The following is a 24,202-nucleotide window of genomic DNA, read 5'->3' as shown; positions in this document are numbered from 1 at the left end:
ATTTTACAAAAAAAAAACCAGTGCCTGCAAAGGGTGTACGCCCTCTACCCCCTCTGAATCCGCCACTGTCAGATATATGGGTCATTTTCAAAAAATGTCGAATTTTCAGTACACCCATGCTAAAAAATTTATTTCTAATGGAAATTTCAGTTGTAATGGTTTAAATGAAAGCTTGTCGGATTTGTGATTCAGAAAATTAATAATAAACACACCTTATATCTATTTTCATAAGATTAAACTCCATTTAAGTCCGATTTGGGGGGTATTTGTGTGCGTACAGTGTCAGAAAAACACATTTCAAATGATTTTTTTTAAAGATTTTCTGATCGCCTTGCTATCTGCAAAAGGGACTTTTTAAGAACGTTTTAGTATTACTCTAACGAAAAATCGTAGCTTCTTTATCATTGCATGTAACATATTATCTACAAACTAAATTCAATCAGCGTACGGGAGGTTCATGTCCTTCCTGTTACCGCTACTTAAATCAGCCGTTAAATTATTCTCCCTATGAATATTGAATCAGTCAGTGTTGATTTCAAAAGTCCAAAGTAATCTATACATTTAAAACGCCTCGTTTCTTGAACGGCAGTGTAGAGATCAAATTTTAAGACATTTAGTGAAAACAAATAGAGTGTACTTTTTTTCATGTCTATGCTGTTACCAACAATTTTGATTAATTACACCAACAGTATGCTTGTAAAAAGTGCTATAACGTGTTAGAAACCAAATTCACAATAGAAAACCATAATCACTTCACCAAAGGGAGTAGTTATTTCACAACAGTAATAAAAAACGAAGAAATTTGTCTATCCTGTTATGTCTATCCTGTTATGTCTATCCTGTTACTATGGTTGCTATGGTTACAGTAACAGGATAGACAATTGTAGACAAAAACTGCATTATTTTTTTTTTATCTTAACATAAATGTGCAAAACGAATGAAATATTTCGTTGTTTGAACTCATCTTAAGGTTATAACGTCTTAATCTTCCCAATTAAGCATTTGCAGGTGTAATACTGATATCGGTAACAGGATAGACAAAAAGGTAACAGGCTAGACTTTTATATAGTGATATATAAGAAGCGTACGTTCCTGTTACCAATAAAATAAAGCGAAAAGTAAACTAACTTATGAGGGATTTACTTGATAGTGGGTTTATTTGAAAGGGTGAAAAAATGCCGAACAATATAAATTGATATCTTTGACTTGCATTAATGGTGGTAATTTTTACAACCTTTGAAACCCAATTTTAAGAGGCATTTTTCAGTACAACCTGGAAAATTGGCAAATAATCTATTATTTTACAGAATGAATGTATATAGAAGTTTATTCCCTTGGAAACCATATAATTTCTACGTAAAACAAGCTTAACATTTTATCTAAACCTTTTCTTAATAACCCAAAATTTCTTTTGAAAATGGTAACAGGATAGACAGAAATATTGTACCACCGATCAAAAAATGTTTCAAGATATTCTTGTATGACATCGTTAAGATTGCATATTTTAATCTTTCTTAAAATACTGTTTGTTTTGATTTGCTTATGTAGAGGGTTGTTTGAATAAAGGTGCGTTTACACGGTACGATTTTCCATCCGATTTTCCATCCGATTTTATACCGACGCTCAGGTAAATCGTATAGTGTTCTGTTTACACGATACGTTTTTCCATCCAATTTTGAACAGATTCGAATAAGTGCTTTTTGTTTGATAATTGAACAAATATCATGTCGAGTATCATAAAAATAAAACGGAATAAGTTTTTCTGGATAAAACATTTTCCTTCGTTTATTTATTAATTTCTAATGGCATATACAATGCTATTCTTCCGACATTATGACGTTTTGTTTCGTGGAAGACCGTCCATTGCATGTTTTTGGCAATAAAAATTCACACACATGACGACGGGCGTATTGTGCGCTCATCACGCAGCTGTTTATTTTTTATGTTTTGAAAAAGTGCTGATGCATTTTAACTAGTTGTTACAGTAAGCGATAACAAAAAATGCTTTCGTCTCAAAATATGTCACGTCACTCGCACTGATGTCTTTTCTTACTTATCAAATAACATTAAAGCTTTGAAATATAATGAATAAAAGGAGATATGGCTATAAACTTTACAAGACAGCAACCCGACGACAAACATATATAAAAAAAGAAAATTATAAGCCAAAATAGGAATTATTTCCAAAGGAAGAACTATTAGCCTACTGTAATTATATTTAAGTCACTAGTAATTTATTAACGGCAAAATGACCTGTAAAGGCCAATACACATGTTTTAAAAAAATGTGACTGTACAATATGTCCCGTTGTCTGCATTTTATTCATTATAAATTGTGTTTTAGCTGAATGAACTGGTGTAGACATTATGTTGTAAGGCTGTCGCTTCTTTTATCTGTTTTCGCAGTGGATGCGAAAATGAGAAAGTTATCGTTTACATGAGGCACCGACTTCTGTATGTAATTGAAAAATACCATTTACTCCCAATAAACTGTTTGTCCAGAACCCCTTTGTCAAAACAATTGAATGGTCAGTCACTTATTGTCTTTGCACTACACATGACGTCATAACGTTCAATATCTGCAATGACGTCAAAATGTTCCGTTCAAGATTTCAGTAACGCAAACAGCAACATGAACAGCAAGAAAAAAAGAGCAAATCAGATGTTTGGTGGCAGCACTTGCCTTTAAAAAGGATTCTACAAAAAAACAAAAGAATGTTTGGACAAAACCCTGGCTAGGCAGGAGAAATCAGCTTGGCGTGTGTAGGACCCTGCTGCAAGAGCTAAAGAATGAAGATAGTGATTCTTTTAGAAACTTTCTTAGATGCAGTCCTCAACAATTTTTATTTTTGTTGAATTTGATCAAAGACAAAATTGCAAGAAAGACGACAAATATGAGATCTCCAATCCAACCAGAGGAAAGACTGGCAGTTTAAAACTCTTAGATATTTAGCTACTGGCAAGTATTTAAAAAAAATAGAAGCTGCAATTTGCCCGTTTAAAACAGATAACAAAATACATTAAAAAATATTATTTGTAAAATTATTAACAAAGGCAAATCGTCCAAATTGATCATACTTTATGAACATGTAGTTTATATATATATAATGATCATACATTTTATTTATAAAAATGTTAAAAGTTCAATCACACGGCTCGTTATCAAGCTTTAAGGGTAATAAGTTATATATATAACAAAATACGGCCCATTATACTTTTTTTCTGTGTGTGGCATTTATCTTTATAATATTTCGTTGTATTTATCTTGTAGGTGAAAGTTTTCGTAGCCTCAGTTATTCGTTTAGAATTTCGCCGTCCACCATCAGTCAAATAGTACCAGAAGTATGCGAGGCGTTGTATTTGTCCCTTAAAGACAATTATTTGAAGGTTTGTTTAGTCAGCAATATTTGTCATAAAAACTTGTAATAGCATTATTCATATCTGATTGATATATGCTTTTAAATTAAAATAAGAAGATTTGGTATGATGGCAAAAGAGACAACTCTCCACCAGAGACCAAATTGATTTCGATTTTAACAAATAAAGATCACCACACAGCCTTTAACAACGGCCAAAATAGATACCGCCTTGTCCGCTAATAAAGACCCCTAAATGACGAATGTAAAAAAAATCAAACGAAAGTAACGTCCCGATTAAGTACAAAACAATTAATGAAAAACAGAAATTATGTAGAGTAACAGACGACAACGACGACAACCTTCGGGCTTCCGCGCCACGGACATTTACTAGTCCGATACAAAAGTAACTAGTCTCGGACTAGCGTTAGTGTCGAACCCTACTTAATATCAAGCTTCTGACTTGGGACAGGCACCTTGCAAGCTTCAATAAGAAGTATATTCGAATATACATGGATCGTATCTTAATTTACGGGCTCTAAAATGTAATGACCTTAAATAAAGATTTGATTTTCAGTGTATAATAAAAAAAAAAATTACAGGTGTATATAAAAAAAAAAAGATGTGGTATTATTGCTTATGAAACAGCTCTCCACAAGAAACCAAATGACACAGAAATTTACAACTATAGGTAACCGTACGGTCTTCAACAATGAGCAAAGCACATACCGCACAGTCAGCTATAAAAGACCCCGAAATGACAAATTTGAAACAAACAAGAAAACTAATGGTCTAATTTATGTACAAAAAATGAGCGAAAAACATGTTACAAATCAACAAACGACAGCCACTGAATACGAGGCTCCTGACTTGGGACAGTTTGTTTTCCTCACTTTTCATAATAGCAGTTTGAAATGTAAAATGATCAATAACACTGTCTACAAGACAAGATTCACAGCTCTATTATGAAGACATCATTAGCTTTTGAGATGAAGAACTACAATCAATTCTTGTTCCTTAGTTTTTGACAAGTGTATGTTTTCCTTTCTTTCATATTGTGGACTATAACTGCTTCCGTATAAATAAAAATATTGAAAAACTGAACCGAAATATTTCATTACACTTTTATTCCCAGGTCCGCAATAAGGTTGTGTTGGTATTGGTTTTATATATATAATAATAGATTTGTACTAATTTTTGGTAATTTCTATAATTTAAAATATGAACAATTTTAATTTTATGGTCAGTTTTGGTTTCACAATTTTTTGATACTGCTACTTTATTGACAGCTAATCCTTTACCATACAATAATTACACACCTTTTACTAAACATCATGCCATTTTGAAGACTGAAGTCTTGATATTTCAGCTAAAGGCAAAATTTAAGAAAACAAAAATGACCAAAAAACATGAATTTCAAAAGCAAAGATTTAAAGTTCCGTATATATGTTTTGTCCACTGGTGTCATTCGTTTCACTGCTCGTGGAGCAACTGGATGATTGGTACTGTCGTTGGTACTGAAACTGTTGGTTAAAAAGACTTCCTGGAGGAGTTTGATTGGCAAGTGCCTGATACTGTGGTTGTTGTGTTTTAGATGGAGTATTGTGGATTAAAGTTGGCAAAGGTGCCTCATTGACAAATGGCTGGTAATGATTGAAATTGAAGGACGACGGGTTTTGATAAAGTTGGTTGTTTGGAACTTCTGCAGGCAGAAACATTAACTGTGTCTCGTACATAAGATTTTGTATCTTATGTTTTAACATCATCTTTGTCCGTGTGTTAGGCATTGACGAGAGTGATTTCCCAACCAACTTCCCGAAACAATAGTCCTCTGTTTCTTCTTCTCCAGTAGAACTTAAGCTTTCAATGGCTTTGAACATCAATTGATCTTCAAGCTTAACTTTAACTTTTTTCCCATCGGAAGTTGTTTGTTTGGCCTTTCTGGGTGACGGGCTAACGTCTGAATCATCCAACACTTGAATGACTTCTGTATTCTCGTTCAATAATGTTAAGTTCTGAAATATGAAAAAGTTAATTGTAAATAAAATAGTTATGGTACTAGTTAAGTTATTGTTAATATTCGTTCAACTTTTTATGTCTAGGCATAACACTACGTCATACGGATGAACATTTTCAAGGGAAGGATTATTTCGTTACGTGTACGATTCAAATTCGGATAATATTAATAAAAACTGAAGTTTATGTGGTAGTGGCTATTTCATTTTAGATTTTGTTGCATTTATCGGACATTTATGGTTTTAGCTCGTCTGGCCCAAAGGGACAAGTGAGCTTTTCTCATCACTTGGCGTCCGGCGTCGTCTGTTAACTTTTACAAAAATCTTCTCCTCTGAAACTAGTGGACCAAATTTAACCAAACTTGGCCATAATCATCATTGTAGTATTTAGTTTTAAAAATGTGTCCGATGACCCGACCAGCCAACCAAGATGGCCGCAATGGCTAAAAATAGAACATAGAGGTAAAATGTAAAATGTAGATTTTGGCTTATAACTCTGAAACCAAAGCATTTAGAGCAAATCTTACATGGGGGTCATATTGTTTAACAAGTAAAATTCCGTCTGTCCTGACATTTTCAGTTGAATCGGACAACCGGTTGATGGGTTACTGCCCCTGAATTGGTAATTTTTACGGAAATTTTGCTGTTTTCGGTGATAATCTTGAATTGTATTATGATAGAAACAAACTTAAAACAGCAATTATGTTCAGCAAAGTAAGATCTACAAATTAGTGAAATGTGCAAAATGGTCAATTGACCCCTTAAGGAGTTATTGCCCTTTATAGTCAATTTAAACAATTTTCATCAATTTTGGTAATTTTCGTAAAAATATTTAAATAGATAGATATATTATAACAGCAAGAGTGTTCAGTACAGTAATATCTACAAACACATCATCATCACCAAAACACAATTTTATCATGAAAAATTCTACATTACAAAGAATCTGAACTTTTTTTTCAAGTGGTCACTGAACAATGAAAATGAGGTCAAGGACATTTGACATGTTACTGACGGAAACTTCGTAACATGAGGCATCTATATACAAAGTATGAAGCATACAGGTTTTCCACCTTCTAATATATAATAGATATAGGAAGATGTGGTGTGAGTGCCAATGAGACAACTCTCCATCCAAATAACAATTTAAAAATAAGTAAACCATTATAGGTCAATGTACGGCCTTCAACACGGAGCCTTGGCTCACACCGAACAACAAGCTATAAAGGGCCCCAAAATTACTAGTGTAAAACCATTCAAACGGGAAAAACAACGGTCTAATCTATATAAAAAAACAAGAAACGAGAAACACGTATATATTACATAAACAAACGACAACTACTGTACATCAGATTCCTGACTTAGGACAGGTGCAAACATTTGCAGCGGGATTAAAAAGCTTTTAAAAAGTTAGCTATCGCCGCCGCCGCCGGATCACTATCCCTATGTCGCGCTTTCTGCAACAAAAGTTGCAGGTTCGACAAAAATGAGTTATGATTGCAAATGGGACCACTCTTCATATGGTAAAGACTTGTTTTTGTTTTGTTTTATAGGTTCCATCATCTGCACATGAATGGTTAACTATTGCAAAAGATTTCAATGAGAAATGGAATTTCCCTAACTGCTTGGGAGCGGTTGATGGAAAACATGTGGTTATCCAAGCCCCAAATAATAGTGGGTCGTACTATTACAACTATAAGAGTACACACAGTGTAGTACTTATGGCAGCTGTTGACGCAAGCTACAGGTTTATTTACGTAGATGTTGGAACCAATGGCAGAACCAGTGATAGGGGTACTTTCCAAAATTGTTCATTGAACCAGGCTTTAGAATGCAATGCATTGAACATTCCCGAACCAACACCATTACCAAGCCGAAATAAACCAACACCATATGTTTTTGTTGCTGATGAGGCATTCCCATTAAAAGAAAATATCATGAGGCCTTATCCCCAACGAGGAGGACTTGATGATTCGCGGAGAATTTTCAATTATCGTTTGTCCAGAGCTCGACGCATTGTGGAAAACGCATTCGGAATACTTTGCAATCGTTTCAGGGTAATGCGTGCCCCTATTTTATTATCACCTGAAAAAGTAACACATGTGGTCATGGCATGTTGTGCTCTGCACAGTTATTTAAGACCTGAAAGTTTCTTAGGATTACAAGAAACTGACAATATTTTAATGCCACCAATGGCAAGGGGAGGATACCACAGCTCATCTAAGGCCCGTGATATACGGGAAGAATACAATGAATATTTCACAAATGTAGGTCAGGTACCATGGCAGCATAAAGTTCTGTCTTAAGCTAATTAAAAGTGTTGTATATTCAGTTCATTGCAGGTTGGAAATTGACTGTCCAGTTACTTCATTGCATTACTGTATGCTTGTGCTATTATTTGTAATAGCTACATTTGTACTGACCTAAAGTTGTTCACACATATCTGAGAAAACATTTCTCTTTTTTTGTTACCAATAATATATTATAGGACAAAACGTTTTCATGTAACATGATTATTTTGAATATAATACGTTTATCTACCAGAGTTTATTTCTGTGTAATTATAATTTCAGTGGAAATCTTTGTCGGATAATAAACAAGATTAAGCATTTCAATTAGCTGACTGGATGAATGACTATTCAATGTCCATGCAGTAGGAAATTAAATGCATATTCAGGTCGAAAACTTGATAATGGTTTATGAATATATTAATGCACTGATTTTATACTAGACTAGCATGCTACATGCTAGGTCACTAGGTACAAATGTAACAATTAGCATGAAAACATGTCACCTTACACAGACACTATAACTATCAAATGCCGCGTGCTAGGTTAACACGCAGCACAGACCAATTTTAAAGTCTTTAATTGTTTCGTAACATTTGTTTTCCACTTGGTCTATATTGGATGGACATTTTATGCTGCCCGTGTTGTGTTGTGTTTTCATATTCGTTTATTTACGCGTGCTTAAATCAAGTGAAATACATATGCTTAAAATACTGTTTGTAATTACCGAATCAGATTTTCTTTTTTGAACTTGTGGTCTAAGAAACTTGTCCATCTGTATGAACATGGGTCATTTACTCTCGTAGATGTCATGTACCCCTGAACCACTTCTCTTGGAACAATCAACTTTATTAACCTCCTTTTTGTAATAGGTTCTCAGGTTGTTCACTTTTTTCAAAATCTTGTCGGCTGAAAATAACATTGATAAAAAAAAATATAAATTGTATGATCATTAATACTATAACATGCTAAATACCTAATTCATATAAATAAACGATGTATAGAAAACGTACAGTCAGTGAACAACAGTGAGTTTCGACTCAAAAAATGTCATTTCATTTCAACTTAAATCGATATTTAAAAAAAATGTAAGTGGGAACCAATTTTTTTCCACTAACTGTATTTATAGTCTTAGTTAACTTATAATCAAGAAGAGTCTCCTAAACTCAAGTTTAAATCAGAATATATTATATAAAAATACTGAAATACAGCATCATTTAGTGAGAATTTACATATGGCTGTCAATGAGATATAGCCCCGTTTTTTTGTGTAACTAAGAGTTACTCTGCATTAAAATGCTGTATATTTCACACAAATTCAAGAGAAATCCAAAATAATTAATTGAAAAAAATATGACCAAATAAAAAAATAAACTTTAATTTAATTCTTTATTTATTTTAATAAAGAGGATTGACAACAATATACTTTTGATCGCCAATAATTCAATTTGATTCCCTGTTAACTTTTAGTGTGTAACTATTCCGTGATAAGAGTTTGTTTGAAAGTCTTGAAGTATTTCCGTATTAAAACTAGAAGCATGCAAAACCAGAAAACATAATTTACAAATATAAAAAAGAAGATATGGTATGATTGCCAATGAGACAACCATCCACAAAAAGACCAAAATGACACAGACATTAACAACTATGGGGAAAGTCCAGTTTCAGAAGGATGTATGATATCTCATGATAAATTTCTAAAAAAAAAAAAGAATAAAAACTTATTACCCTAAATGTGCCTTATAAAAAGTATTGAACTTTTATAAGAGTTATCTACCTTTAATGATAATAACAAAGAATGTAAATATATAATAGTCATACACATATAAAATACTGCATATTTTATCACCGACTAAGTGATATTTGTTATCGTGATATACCCCACTACACATGCATCCATTATATTTCACAAGAAGCCACAAGCAGCATTCAATTTTACAAGGAAATTCGAGTGAAATGAAGAAACGTGTGGCGAAAAGAGGAGATTTCGGAGATTGAGCTTTTCGCAGTGAAAAGATATATTATGGTCTTTTGAGTATAATATGAGTCATCGAAACAAAATATATATTTGTTATGTACATTTTTACTTGCAAATCAGCCTTTTATAATTTAAATTAAATAACTAACTAATTTATCTTCATACCTCCTATTTTCATAATAGAATCAATGCGATCCACAATTTTTTTCCTCTCATATTTGTCCCTGTACGCTGCACTATGGACATCCCATAGTGCAGGTTCTGCTTCGTATAATTCTATACGAAGGACATCTTTTCCCAAATCATCTTCATTTTCTTCTCTTGCGTCTGTATCAGCCATCATTAAAGTTCGTGAAGAGTTCAAAAAGGTCGAAAATGTTATGTCAGCAAGATCATCATATATATGATAGTTAAACGAGGATTTGTGAAGAAAAGAACAGAACAGATATTTATCAAATAATTATCAAACATGCTGAAAAATTTAAACGTTAAACAATAGTGTTGAACAAAAGTATGTTCAACTTATAAAAGGGGGGGGGGGGGGTGTCGAAACTCCATGATGTAGGGCAAATGTTTTCAAAATTTATATTTTCTTTGAGTATTTTTTCTTTTGTGTGTTGCTTTTATAGTATCAGAATTGCAGAAAATCGTACAGATTTGTCGTTTTTCCGTTCACACGATGCGATTTTGAATCGATTTGTCGGATGAAAATAGGGTATACCAACCGATTTGGAAACGACTTTTTGATTAACAAAACAACATCCGATTTTAGTGTTTACACGGTGCGATTTTTGATGAAACGACATCACAGGTAAAAAGTCGGATGGAAATCGGATTGAAAATCGTACCGTGTAAACGCACCTTTTCAATTTCAAAATTCGACATTTTTTTTTAAATGACCCATATATCGTCATAGTAAATAGCAAAGTATATGGAACGCCACGACTGCCTTATGTTAATAATCGGCATTATACGCAGTGTTCACAGCATTATATGAAGTGATCACAGCATTATATGTAGTGCTCACAACATTATATGAAGTGATCACAGCATTATATGCAGTGCTCACAGCATTATATGCAGTGTTCACAACATTATATGAAGTGCTCACAACATTATATTAAGTGCTCACAACATTATATTAAGTGCTCACAACATTATATTAAGTGCTCACAACATTATATCAAGTGTTCACAACATTATACGTTTTTTGTTGTATGATGAGATTGATGTATGATGAGATTTATGAATGATGAGATCATTCGGTAAACTTCGTTTTTTAGCGGAAATTACCGAATCCATAATTGGTAAATTACGGTAAATTAATGCCCAGCAAACAAATTTAAACAGTTATTATTATATATGTGATCATTAAGGCAGTATACAATATTTAAAACGGATTGAAATAAGTAAATTAAGAAGTATGATCAATTTAACCCAAGTTTATTCCACACCAGGGCATTTTAAACTTATTTTGAGGATTAGTTTCACCATATTCACAACTTAATATGTATATTTATTTACTAGAGCACATCCGTGATATCGCGGGTCTGTGACCGAATTAAAGAATATAACTATGCGTAAGCCTTATTTTAGTATTGGTATTGTCATCTGATAAAGTCATGCCGATTATAAGATGAAGTTTTCTCTGCTTTTAACATCTTTCTGTTTGAACCCGTCGACCTGGAACTTGTCAATTTAATATTGGTATTACTGATTTTGTTTGGAAAACAAAAGTCTCTGGAAAGGAGTATTTTTTAATCAACAGTTTTGTCCTTTATGAGTTATGAATAAAATTGAATCTTTGATTCGCTGTTTTACGTCTAACAAATTGAAAACTGTACATGCTGTACCTATACGCCTTATTTTAAGTCCAGATTTTTATTATTCGTATTGTCACCTTAGAAAGTCATACTGATTAAAGTACTACAATCGGGAACAATGTGACAATGATTGGATTAAGTAGTTTCAACCCTGTGATTACGACCCGTGTATATAGCAAAATCTTAAATACAGCGTTTCGTGGTACTCCTGTCAGATGCGGAACGTACAGATAATGTAATAGTTAAACAGGTGAATATATTATTGGTATCGATTCGACCCGGAACTTCTTAATTATTGGCAATATTAATTATGTGGAAAACAAAAGGGTCTGGAGTGATGTTATTTTTAATCAACAGCATGGTACTATATTAGTTATATATACTCTCAGATCAGTACTTATAGTGTCTTTTTATTGTTGGGATATACAAGTACCCGCCCACATGCACGTTCACTCTATTTTCTTGTTAGATCATATGTATTTATATTTGTACCCATCTAATGAGTTAATATAAAAAAGAAGATGTGGTATGATTGCCAATGAGACAACTATCCACAAAATACCAAAAATGACACAAACATTAACAACTATAGGTCACTGTACGGCCTTCAACAATGAGCAAAGCCCATACCGCATAGTCAGCTATAAAAGGCCCCGATACGACCATGTAAAACAATTCAAACGAGAAAACTAACAAGCCTTTTACAACTGATTTTCATAGTTCGTTCTTATGTTGCTCTGTTACGCCACTGTCCCAGGTTAGAGGGAGGATACCAACATTCCGCTAACATGTTAAAACCCGCCACATTTTGCATATATGTGGCCGTCCCAAGTCAGGAGGAGCTTTTATTTCAGTGGTTGTCGTTTGTTAATTAATGTGTTATATACATGTTAGTTTTTCGATCGTTTGTTTGTACATAAATTAGGAATATTTTTCGTTTATCATTTCGGGGCCTTCTATAGCTGACTATCCGGTATGGGCTTTCCTCATTGTTGAAGGTCGTACTGTGGCCGTTTAGCTGTTTAAAATTTCTGTGATGTCATTTTGTCTCTTGTGGAAAGTTGTTTCATTGGCAAGCATACCACTTTTATATATATACATGTATGTACCGTGCAAACTGACGAACAAACGTAGTAAATGTTTTATTCATCCCCACAAACTCAATTTTCATAAGAGCTGATAACTTTAAATGAAAATGTTAAACAGGGTCTTGAAAGGGTAAATTTTTCTATGAAAGTTTAAATTTCTATATAAGACTGCTGATCATATTTAGAAGACAATCTTAGTACTTGCTGTGCTAAAAAGCTTGTAAAAAAATGGAATAATTGATGTAAAGTTATGTTTAACACCTACAGTGAAATGCTTTTAACTGCATTTTCCATATCTGTTAGATACTTATCTATAATACTAAAAAGACGAGGTCCAATTTGTCAGCCGTCATCACGTAAAATCGACGAATCAAAGAATTCAACTTTATATACAACTAATATAGTACAAAGGTGTAGATTAAAAATTACATCACACCAGGCCCTTTTGTTTTCCACGTAATTAATATTGCCAATAATTAAAAGTTCCGGGTCGAGTCCGATACCGATACCAATAGTATATTCACCTGTTACCTATTACCTTAACTGTACGTTCCGCATCTGACAGGCGCACCACCAAACGGTGTATTCAGGATTAATATGCTATATACACGGGTCATAATCACACTACTAAATTGTCAAATTGTTACCTATTGTAGTATTTTAATCAGTAACTATTTTCTAAGAGGTAAACAATACAAATGCTAAAAATCTGGACTAAAAATAAGGCGTATAGGTACAGTTATCAATTGTTCAGCGGGTATGACGTTAAACAGCGTATCAAGGAATTCAACTTTATTTAATTATAACTAATATAGGACAAATCTGTTGATTAAAAAATACCCCATTCCAGGACCTTTTGTCACGTTTCCAAATAATTAGTATTACCAATAATTGATAATAAAATTAACGGTATCAATTTTCTTGCACCAGATGCGCATTTCGACAATACATGTCTCTTCAGTGATGCTCGTGGCCAAAATATTTAAAATCCAAAGCTTATATAAAAGATGAAGAGCTATAATCCAAAAGGTCCAAAAAGTATAGCCAAATCCGTGAAAGGAATCAGAGCTTTGCATGAGGGAGATACATTCCTTAATTTATAATAGTTTCTATCATTTTGTAACAGCAAATTTTAATAACACAAAAAAAATCCGTATTTTCATGCCAGTACCGAAGTACTGGCTACTGGGCTGGTGATACCCTCGGGGACTAATAGTCCACCAGCAGAGGCATCGACCCAGTGATAGTAATAAAATTAACGGTATCAATTTTCTTGCACCAGATGCGCATTTCGACAATACATGTCTCTTCAGTGATGCTCGTGGCCAAAATATTTAAAATCCAAAGCTTATATAAAAGATGAAGAGCTATAATCCAAAAGGTCCAAAAAGTATAGCCAAATCCGTGAAAGGAATCAGAGCTTTGCATGAGGGAGATACATTCCTTAATTTATAATAGTTTCTATCATTTTGTAACAGCAAATTTTAATAACACAAAAAAAATCCGTATTTTCATGCCAGTTCGACGGGTTCAAACAGAAAGATTTGAAAGCAGAGAAAACAGTGTATCCTAAAATCGGCATGACTTTATCAGATGACAATACTAATACTAAAATAAGGCTTGCGCATAGTTATATACTTTAATTCAGTCACGGACCCACGATATCACGGGTGTGCTCTAGTTCATGTAAAAATGCCAAATTCTGAAAATCGATGCCAAAAATGACTCTATCATGACATATATAAGCTAGCGTAATATGGCACCTATGTGTTATAGAAAGCTGACTGTTTTATTTAAAAGGTAATTAAGCTTTTTAAAACTGAGTACGGACTATAAAGTGGCACCTTGCTAAATTTCCTCAGTAGGAAATGAACTCGAGAATATATCATACAAATTTTCCTACGATATTTCATTAAATAAACTTTTTATTATTTAACTTACATTTTGCCATTCGTATTTCTTACGACGAACAGAACTACTTCAATCATTCACCTCTCAGTTTCATCTTTTCCTTACTTATTTCAATCAGTTTTAAATATTGTATGCTACCTTATGATAACATGATTTTAATAACTTTTTAAATTTGTTTGCTGGGCATTACCGTAATTTACCAATTATGGATTCGGTAATTTCCGCTAAAAAACGAAGTTTACCGAATGATCTCATCATTCATAAATCTCATCATACATCAATCTCATCATACAACAAAAAACGTATAATGTTGTGAACACTTAATATAATGTTGTGAGCACTTAATATAATGTTGTGAGCACTTAATATAATGTTGTGAGCACTTCATATAATGTTGTGAACACTGCATATAATGCTGTGAGCACTGCATATAATGCTGTGATCACTTCATATAATGTTGTGAGCACTACATATAATGCTGTGATCACTTCATATAATGCTGTGAACACTGCGTATAATGCTGATTATTAACATAAGGCAGTCGTGGCGTTCCATAAAAGTACATGTTATTTCTATTATATTTGTGTTCATCAGTATTATACAGTAAAAAATTTTAAAATCACTTCAACAAAGCGTAAATATTGAAATTAATATTAAAAAAATATATATATATATTTATAATTAACATTAAACAAAAGCATGCAAACCCATTAAAAAAACGAAATTATAATTAAAAACTTTAAATTTAAATATCCTATTAGTTTTGAAATAAATAGACTGATTAAAAATCTGAAATAAGACCGTCAAAATAGCAAAACTCTGCTTAGTATATAGATCGCTATTTTGCTGGAGCCGGCAAAATAGCACTAGCCGGTAAAATAGCACCAAAGAGGCTTAGTATTTTGCCGGTTCCGTCAAAATAGCCACAGCCGTGTTTTTTTATATTAAAGAATAGACAATTATTCATCAAAATCTTAATCTTCATTTGTCATGATCCATGTGAACAGATAAAGAGATCTTTATTCATAAGTTTCGCAGACTCAGGTTTGGTGCCTTCTTAAATAAATATTACAAGAAATATATAATCTTGAATAGTTAATTGTAAAATGACAATATAAAACAGATTATTCTTAGCTTTTCGACCATCCATTTGCAACGTTGATATACATAGCCTTTCACGTCTGCACAGCAGAGGCACAGCACTGAGCTCATAATCCAAAGTGAGTCCTGACCTACTTCTTGTCATTTGAAAGTTTCCTGATCAGTATTTTACAAAATTTCTTCCTCTTGCGCCATATTTTCTCTCTGATCAAACATATTCGTAATCTTACAATCAATTGTGCTTATTCTATCTGTGGATTTGTTTTGGTGTGTTTTCTTTCTCCCACAAAGATACATTTTCCAACGACCCCAACCCCCACTTTTCCCCCTTCAACCCCAAACACCCACGTTTTGCCCTTTTAACCTCGTCAACGAGCGTGCAAGATTTTCGGAATTTTAGGTCCAGTCCCAGCAGAAATTCCCCTCAAAATGTTCACGCGTATTTCGATATTTAAGTCCTTCGTTAATGCGCGTCAAATTGACTATATACCATTTATTCCTCTATCAATAAGCTTTAAGTTCGTGTACACATTTTGCCTTGATTAGGGACTGAAGGGTTGCAGCAGTCAATTTCATTATTCAAAATAAGCTATTTCTTAATGTTCAAGCGTATTTCGGTATTTAAATCCTTCGTTACTCCTCAAATAGTCGTTGCGCGGAATAAATTGACTATATACATTTTGTTCCTCTCGTAATAAACTTTCGAATGAGGTATAAGGTATATCTATAATTAGGGGCTAAAGGGTCGCAGCATTCCATTCCATTATTCAAAATATCCATTTCATTATTCAAAATTGGCTATTTCTACATTTTTATGCGTATTTTGGCATTAAGGTCCTCCGTAACCACTCTAATGGTCATTGTGGCACATATCGTTTATACTCAGTTTATTCCTCTATTAATGAGATTTAATTTGGTGTATAAATGTTGCCTTGATTAGGGACTGAAGGGTTGCAGCAGTCCATTTCATTATTCAAAATAAGCTATTTCTTAATGTTCAAGCGTATTTCGATATTTAGGTCCTTCGTTACTCCCCTTATATGCGTTGCAGAACATGTTGACTATATACATTTTGTTCCTCACGTATTTAAGCTTTCGCCGAATGAGGTATAATGTATATCTATAATTAGGGGCTAAAGGGACGCAGCATTCCATCCCATTATTCAAAATATCTATTTCATTATTCAAAATTGGCTATTTCTTAATTTTCACGCGTATTTTGGCAATTAGGTCCTCCGTAACCCCCCTAATGGTCATTGCGGCACATATCATTTATACTCAGTTTATTCCTCTATCAATAAGCTTTAATTTGGTGTACACATTTTGCCTTGATTAGGGACTGAAGGGTTGCAGCAGTCCGTTCCATTATTCAAAATAAGCTATTTTTCCATGTTCAAGCGTATTTCGGTATATATATTGAAATCCTTCGTTACTCCTCTAATGGTCATTGCGTAACATGTTGACTATATACATTTTGTTCCTCTCGTAATAAGCTTTCGAATGATGTATAAGGTATATCTATAATTAGGGGCTAAAGGGTCGCAACAGTCCATTCCATTATTCAAAATATCCATTTCATTATTCAAAATTGGCTATTTCTTAATTTTCACGCGTATTTTAGCTTTTAGGTCCTCCGTAACCCCTCTAATGGTCATTGCGGCACAACCGACTTGTCTAATCTATAATTTATTAAAGGATGAAGAATAGCACAGGTCCAGTGAAAATTAAAAAAAGATAGACCACGTAGAGTATTTCAATTTTGAAAAAAATATGTTTTGGTATTCAGGTCGTCCATACATTGAACCAAGGAATTTCTGTTAAAAATAGTTAGGAAAACCCACTAGTTTATCCTCCGAAACTAGGAACTAGATAAATATATCAAATTAAAATTTAAAGAGTGCTTTTTTTAATTTTTCTGATATTTATTTGAATATTTGCTAGATAACACCAAATAGACGAATTTAGAAATACGGGATATAGCTATAGTGTCACAGTCAATTTTATTCATTTTTATTTCATTATTCACCGCTTCAAGTTGAATAATGAAACATAAACTATTTCATTATTCATTATTCATTTTTTAAACATTGAATAATGAATAGTGAACTATTTCATTATTCATTATTGAATTTTGAATAATGAACTATGAATAATGGACGTACTTCAGCGCGTTTCATTTTTAGATTTATACCTCGAATTTGACATAAGTGGTCGATCATCTCAATACCTGAATATATGACAAGCGAGCGATTTTAATTTTAAAATTATAAATTTTCGCCACCTTAGCAGCAATATACCAACATCACCTGCAAATGGGATATACATTTTGCAACTCAATTGGTATTCAAGAGCTTGCAGTTGCTACTCAGATTTTATAAAACGTCACCAGTGTCTGAGCAGAAAGTTGATGAGCCAAGGTTATGTCAAAAAACGTCTCGTCCTGTTTCAAATAAAGTTCATTGGAAGATACCAAGACCTTGTTGATAAAAAGTCCGTATCAACTTCATGCACAAATAGATGAAAATGAGTAAGATCGGAACCTAATTTGCATAATGAAAAGACTAAGAAGGAATTCCTATTTAGTTCACTTATAAAGGAATTGATGATATCAACATCATCAACATTCTTCACCACTAAGTGGTAACAACTAAGATTCCAAATTATTTTCAAAATCAATTTTTCAACAGAAAAAAATCAAAATTAGTCTGTTCCTATTGTATCCTATACATGCTACAGTTACACCAAAACCATTGCACCTTAAATTATTTATCTATAAGCAAGCAATGCAGGAACTTGAAAATACCAAAAAACAACGACATGTGACTCTTCCCACTTGCCTTAAATTTACAGCCCTTTTGGTAATGTTTTTACTGGGGATCTAAACATATATCATGGTCCTAAGTTTTAAGAACCTCAACACATCAATTGGAACCATTGCTTCAAAATAATTATGGATTCCACTGAGGACTACGCCAAAGCATGGGCTAAACGAGAAAAAATTGAACTGGACACACTGCCAGAATTGGTCAACACAATCAGGTCTCTGATAAAAACGTCGAATTCATAAGTTGAAAAACTGTGTAAATGATCGACCAAAGTCCGTTTTCAGAGACAAATAAGCTGTGAAGGGTCTATCATCTCGTCGCGATAAATGTGGCGTTGTTCCTGCAGACAAAGCTTCAAATAATATTGTTTTTGTATGTAAATCGTACTACTATGAATGTTTTGTAAATGAATTACGATATAAAAATCAGCAATCAGGTAATCCCACATACAAAAACATATCACAAGGATATTTTGGCGAATAATAAGTCCTACATGGCTTCAATGAAAACCTAAGCTTCACGAAATTCCGCACAAATAACGGTACATTACCGACTTATCTGTATGTTGTACAAAGGAATTGTCCATTAGATTGACAAACATTCTGGCCACAGTGAAAGAGGGTCTTCAGAAATACTGTGAACTTGTTTACTCGCGTAGTGGTATTAACCATATGTGGATTCTAAAAAAACTCTTTGGAACTTCCTGATGATTTTTAATCTCGAGCTCTCTCTGAAATTTATTATATCAAAACTTTTGATTTTTCTACCCTGTAAACCACCATTCCCATTTAGCCAAGATCAGATGTGCATTTTGTGTTTCACATGAAGTAAAAAATGAGTATCACCTCAAGGAAAAACTCTTTTGATATTTTGGTTCAAAAATGGTTTAAATTATGAAAAATTGCTATCGTTAGGCTAACACTGGAAGCATATAATTACATGCAGTTTTTGGAAGAAATATTTAATATTTTTATTAAATAAATGGTGTTTAAAAACTGTATAATTTTCTTTAATGGTTGGCTTCAAGACATGGTCACCAGTGTCAGATTTTTGGTCAATGACAAAGACAACAAAATATGTTTAGAATTATTGAATATCAAACATTTTAATTGAAAAAAAAAATGACAAGAACATGTTTAAACTCACAGTTATTTCAAACAATAGTAGCTTTCTTTGATTATTAATCTTATCTGATAAAACTGTTTCTAGAATTATCTATAAATAACAAATCTTCCAATAAAACCCTTTCTTTTGGTGTATAGAACATTAAAATAACTTGATGCATATTGAATTTCTTACAATAAACAATCAAACTTAGCAATACAATTTATTTGTTATGTCTACGGACAAGACATTGTATTCATATTTAATGAAATGCATTATTAAAACCTAATTTTGATATAGCTGAAAGTGTTCTCTTGAGAAAAAAACATACATTTTATCAGGTTTATCTATTAAATGATGCTTAACTTTGAGGGAAATGGAAACAAATACATTTTGATAATGTCAACGGACAAGACATTTTATTGATATTCAATTAAATGCTTTCAAAGATGATTTTTAAAGTTAAGGTTAAAAGTTACTAATTAAATTTTAAGCTGTGTTTTTTAAATTTTGGAAAATATAAAAATGGACCCATAATTCTTTACATATCTCAATAATTTACTGATTAAGCCAAACTGAAGACACATTCTTTTAACTGAAATCCGTATATCTGACTGCTTAAAACAATCAAACTATTATTAAAACTCAATTTTGACATAGTTGAATGTGATCTCTTAAAAAAATAACATACATTTTACCTATCAAATTAGGCTGAAATCAAGGAAATTGGATACAAATATATTGTGGTAATGTTTACGGACAAGACAATTTCAGTTAAAAAAAAAATCTGTTAGAATTAATTGTGACTATATTCATGTTGAAAATACTGAGTTTTAATTTGAATAGATAACTTTCATCACCTATAAATAAGATTTAAGTTCCATAGCAGACAAATAATTGAATTTAATACTTGTTATGTACAAGTGTCTTGTCCGTAGACACTTCCTCATCTGCTGTTAATACTGAAATGCAAAAGATAAAGTTAGAGAGAGAGAAATACTTTTTCTTTATTTGATTTAGTTAATCTTTTAAGGTATGCATCAACTGGAATAAACAATATTGAAGTAAAATAAGGTATGCTTTTTATTACTGATAATCTGACACTTTTTAAAATCCACTTCTGCAAAATTGAGAACATTACCATTTATTTATTAAAAATAAGATATTTCTAAGTTTAAACAACACATAGGACTAATTAAGACCCATAAAGCCAAGCAATGTTGATAAAAGGAAATGTCTACGGACAAGTCATGTGTCTACGGTCAAGACATTCTGACATATTTTTGAATTTTTTCCTCTATTACTAGATGGTAGAAAAAATGTTAGTAGTGTTTTCATATCTACAAAAGAACAGGAACTTAGCAATGCAACATTAATGTAATTATGCTTCCAGTTTACTAGGGAATGCATGTCTACGGACAAGACATTTTTTCACTTTATTTGTATATCCAACTTTGATGGCATATATCTCCAGCTAGGGTACTGCAATTTTGATAAATGAGGTAGTTTTTTATAATGTATATACTAGAAGAGAAAACAAAACACATAATAGCATAAATTTGATTTATTTTTTCTTTTGTCACTACACTGAGCAAGCTAAAAACAAAAGTACAAAATTTCATAACAAGCACATAGTATTCAACTTTTTATCATAACTTTGTAACCACTGAAGATTTTTTGTTGCAACAACCAGTAAAAGAAAGAAGAATAAATTGTCTATAGCAGTGAACCAATAATATAGTTCAAATTAAGTTCACGTATTAACCATCAATTGATAAAAACAAGTAAATTTTAAATGAAACAACATAACGTGTAATTTTGCCCATTTTCAGCGTGTATTTTAGTGGGTTTTTTTCAAAACGGTAACACCTATACATGATATTTGATATTCATTGTGAAACCCTACATTCTCTTCTTCAGTTCAAAGATGTATTACTTAATATGTAAAGTTTATCTTCTTGTCTTTAATTACAAGCCTATAACATAGACCCAATATGAAATGCACATCTGATCTTGGCTAGGCCGAGAGTGAAATTGAAAAATCGTCTAAAAGAAATAATCCACAATGCTTTTCAATATAATAATTTGTAAGGGTTCCGTGGAACACAGTGTCTCGCCTACTTTTGTTGTTAGTCGCAAGCGCAACCAAATTATTGAAAATTTTCCTCTAAATACTATCTTTTGATCAAGTTGTAAAAAGCCTCAGTCCAAGTTGGTAAAAATCAAGGATTGTTTATGAATCTAATATTTTAATAAATTTTTTAACTGCAGACTGTATGTAATGTTAACTTGAAAAAACTAAGTCCATTTATAAGTCATGTAAGTAATATAAAACAAGAAATAACTTTTTACAAAATTTCTTTCTAGAGACTAGCTTTTGATCATAAACAGACTTCTGACACAAGTTTGGTATACATCCAGGATAGCTTAAGAAAGTTATTAGAATTTTTAAAACTTTAACCACAGTGTGAATGTAATGTAAACTAACAGAAAAACTAAGTCCATTTAATGTAAAAAAACGGATAAACAGGATTTTTTTTCAAAATTTAATTCTGGATACTATCTTAATATGATCATAAACAAGCTTCTGTCCAAGTCAGACTTGGGGTAATTGTAATTGTAATCGTTAATCAGCTGTAATTGATTACAATTTTTCAAGTAATCATTGTAATCATTAATCAGCCAAAAATCTGATTACATGTAATTTAATTTAATCAATTACTTTTCAAAATACCCTGTAATCCTGATTACTTTTTGATTACATTCTGATTACAATGATTTTTTTAGCTGTGTTAATGTTCAAGAAGTAAACCTTTTTGTTATCCTTATTTAATAAATATTAAACATGTTAAGATAGTTTGGTTTACTTTATAAAGCATGTTTATTGATTTGTATACTTCAGTGAAAAATAAACTGTTACAGTATTGAAAAGTCATCATTATTCTAAGAAGAGACATATAAATACAATCATATGTCTTTGGCCTTAGTAAAAGATATTGTACCATACATTGACAATTTTAAGATGTACATATATATATATTTGATAATGATCATGATGATAGTCTAGTAATACTTCTCTTTAATCCTGAATAATTATTATCTTTTGTTAATATTTAGATTTTTGTCAACTTTGAATTGACAGGTAGATAACCAATTAAAGTTTGTTTTTATTGCAATTACCAATTGAGTATAGCTGTGGGACAATACATGTATATATGATCATGATGATAAAAGATTAATGAGACATTCAAAATTTCTCTAATTAACACAAACTAGATCAAAAGTTGGAAAAATCTTGTTTAAAGTAAGCAAAATTATTTATGTATTTGGACTGGACATGTAAAATGCAATGAATTTTAGTACTTGCATTTTGTTTACAATTAAGTTAAACAATTCTATAAAAATTGTACATAGATTTTTACTGGAAACTTTATATCATCCATATATTAACTTCCATAAAGTGCACATTGAAACACATATAAAGTCTGGAAGAGGTAAGAAGACAAACAGCAAACTCTTTATAAAGCTTTATTCAATTGAAGTCAAAATAATTCAGAGATCAATCATGATGAAGTTTAATGGGTCAAACCAGTGACACAATGTTCATGTATGTAGTGAACTTTTGTGGTTTATTAAATAAATGACGTTTAACGTTATCATTTTATAATATATCAAACCTAATCCTTAAAATGCTATAGTTATATTAGACTTTTATTCATTCACATCATTCAAAACGTTTTTTTTAATTCATTGTAATCAGATGTAATCATGATTACTTTGCCAATGTAATCATTAATTTAATCAGACACTTTCAAAAATGATGTAATCGTTAATTTAATTTAATCGTACAAATGACAAAGTAATTGTAATTTAATCAATTACATTGAAAGTAATCGGACCCATCTATCTCTGGTCCAAGTTGGGTAGAAATCTAGGATATTTTAAGAAAGTTATTAAAATTAGAAAACTTTAACCACAGAGTGAATGTAATGTTAACTGGCAGAAAACTATGTCCATTTATATATTTATATATATCATGTACTGTAGTACGACGCTAGATTAAAACTGACGAGGAAAGGTAACACACAGCCACCGAAAGTTTTTGTGAAGCCCAGGTGGTCGTGTGGTCTAGCAGGATGGCTACAGTGCAGCTAGGCGATTTGGTGTCACGATATCTCAGTAGCATGGGTTCGAATCCCGGCGAGGAAAGAACAAACAGTTTGCGAAAGCAAATTTACAGATCTAACATTGTTAGATTGTTCTTCCCACGCCGGGATTCGAACCCATGCTACTGAGATATTGTGACACCAAATTGCCTGCACTGTAGTCGTCCCGCTAGACCACATGTACCATCATTGCTGGTGATCCGATGGATAACTTCTGTTGTAGAGTTGTCACTGACTCAGACGTACTTATAAATATAATTATTTTCTGTGACTGCATTAATTTGTAGGATCCTTTACTATAGATAATTTAGCTGATCTGTAAGGGAGCTACCATTTGATTTTTATGGGGGGGAGGGGGGGGGGGGGGTGGGGGGGGCTAGGATGAAATTTGAAAAAAAATAGGCAGGACAGGAGTTTGGAGTAAAAAAAAAAAGGCAGGATGAGACACTTTACAAAAAAAAAGAGGCAGGATGACCGTGAATTTAGGTAAAAAAAGTCAGGATAAACTAATAAAAAATAAGGTAATAGAGTGAAAAATAAAAAGACAGG

At 32.3% G+C, this 24,202-nt stretch overlaps 1 protein-coding gene and 1 long non-coding RNA gene across 2 annotated transcripts; one reads left to right on the top strand and one right to left on the bottom strand.

Annotated features, from left to right (window-relative positions):
* The first annotated feature begins 3,276 nt into the window (after positions 1-3,276).
* Positions 3,277-7,918, top strand: LOC139527142 (putative nuclease HARBI1). Its single transcript, XM_071322420.1, has 2 exons — positions 3,277-3,386; positions 6,924-7,918. The coding sequence occupies exon 2, from the start codon at positions 7,092-7,094 to the stop codon at positions 7,674-7,676; it is 585 nt and encodes a 194-aa protein (XP_071178521.1). The 5' UTR covers positions 3,277-3,386; positions 6,924-7,091; the 3' UTR covers positions 7,677-7,918.
* LOC139527143 (uncharacterized) lies at positions 4,466-8,567 on the bottom strand. The gene is made up of 2 exons (XR_011665281.1): positions 8,386-8,567; positions 4,466-5,370 (listed from the first exon to the last, which is right to left on the bottom strand). It is a non-coding gene; the product is annotated as an uncharacterized lncRNA (long non-coding RNA).
* Positions 8,568-24,202: the final 15,635 nt, after the last annotated feature.

This window comes from Mytilus edulis, chromosome 6 (genome assembly GCF_963676685.1).
Source record: "Mytilus edulis chromosome 6, xbMytEdul2.2, whole genome shotgun sequence".
NCBI classification, from domain to species: domain Eukaryota; kingdom Metazoa; phylum Mollusca; class Bivalvia; order Mytilida; family Mytilidae; genus Mytilus; species Mytilus edulis.
This window is presented reverse-complemented; position numbering and strand designations above follow the sequence as displayed.

Coding starts and splice junctions, on each gene's coding strand:
- LOC139527142 (XM_071322420.1), top strand. CDS start 7,092: ATGGCAGCTGTTGACGCAAGCTACAGGTTTATTTACGTAGATGTTGGA.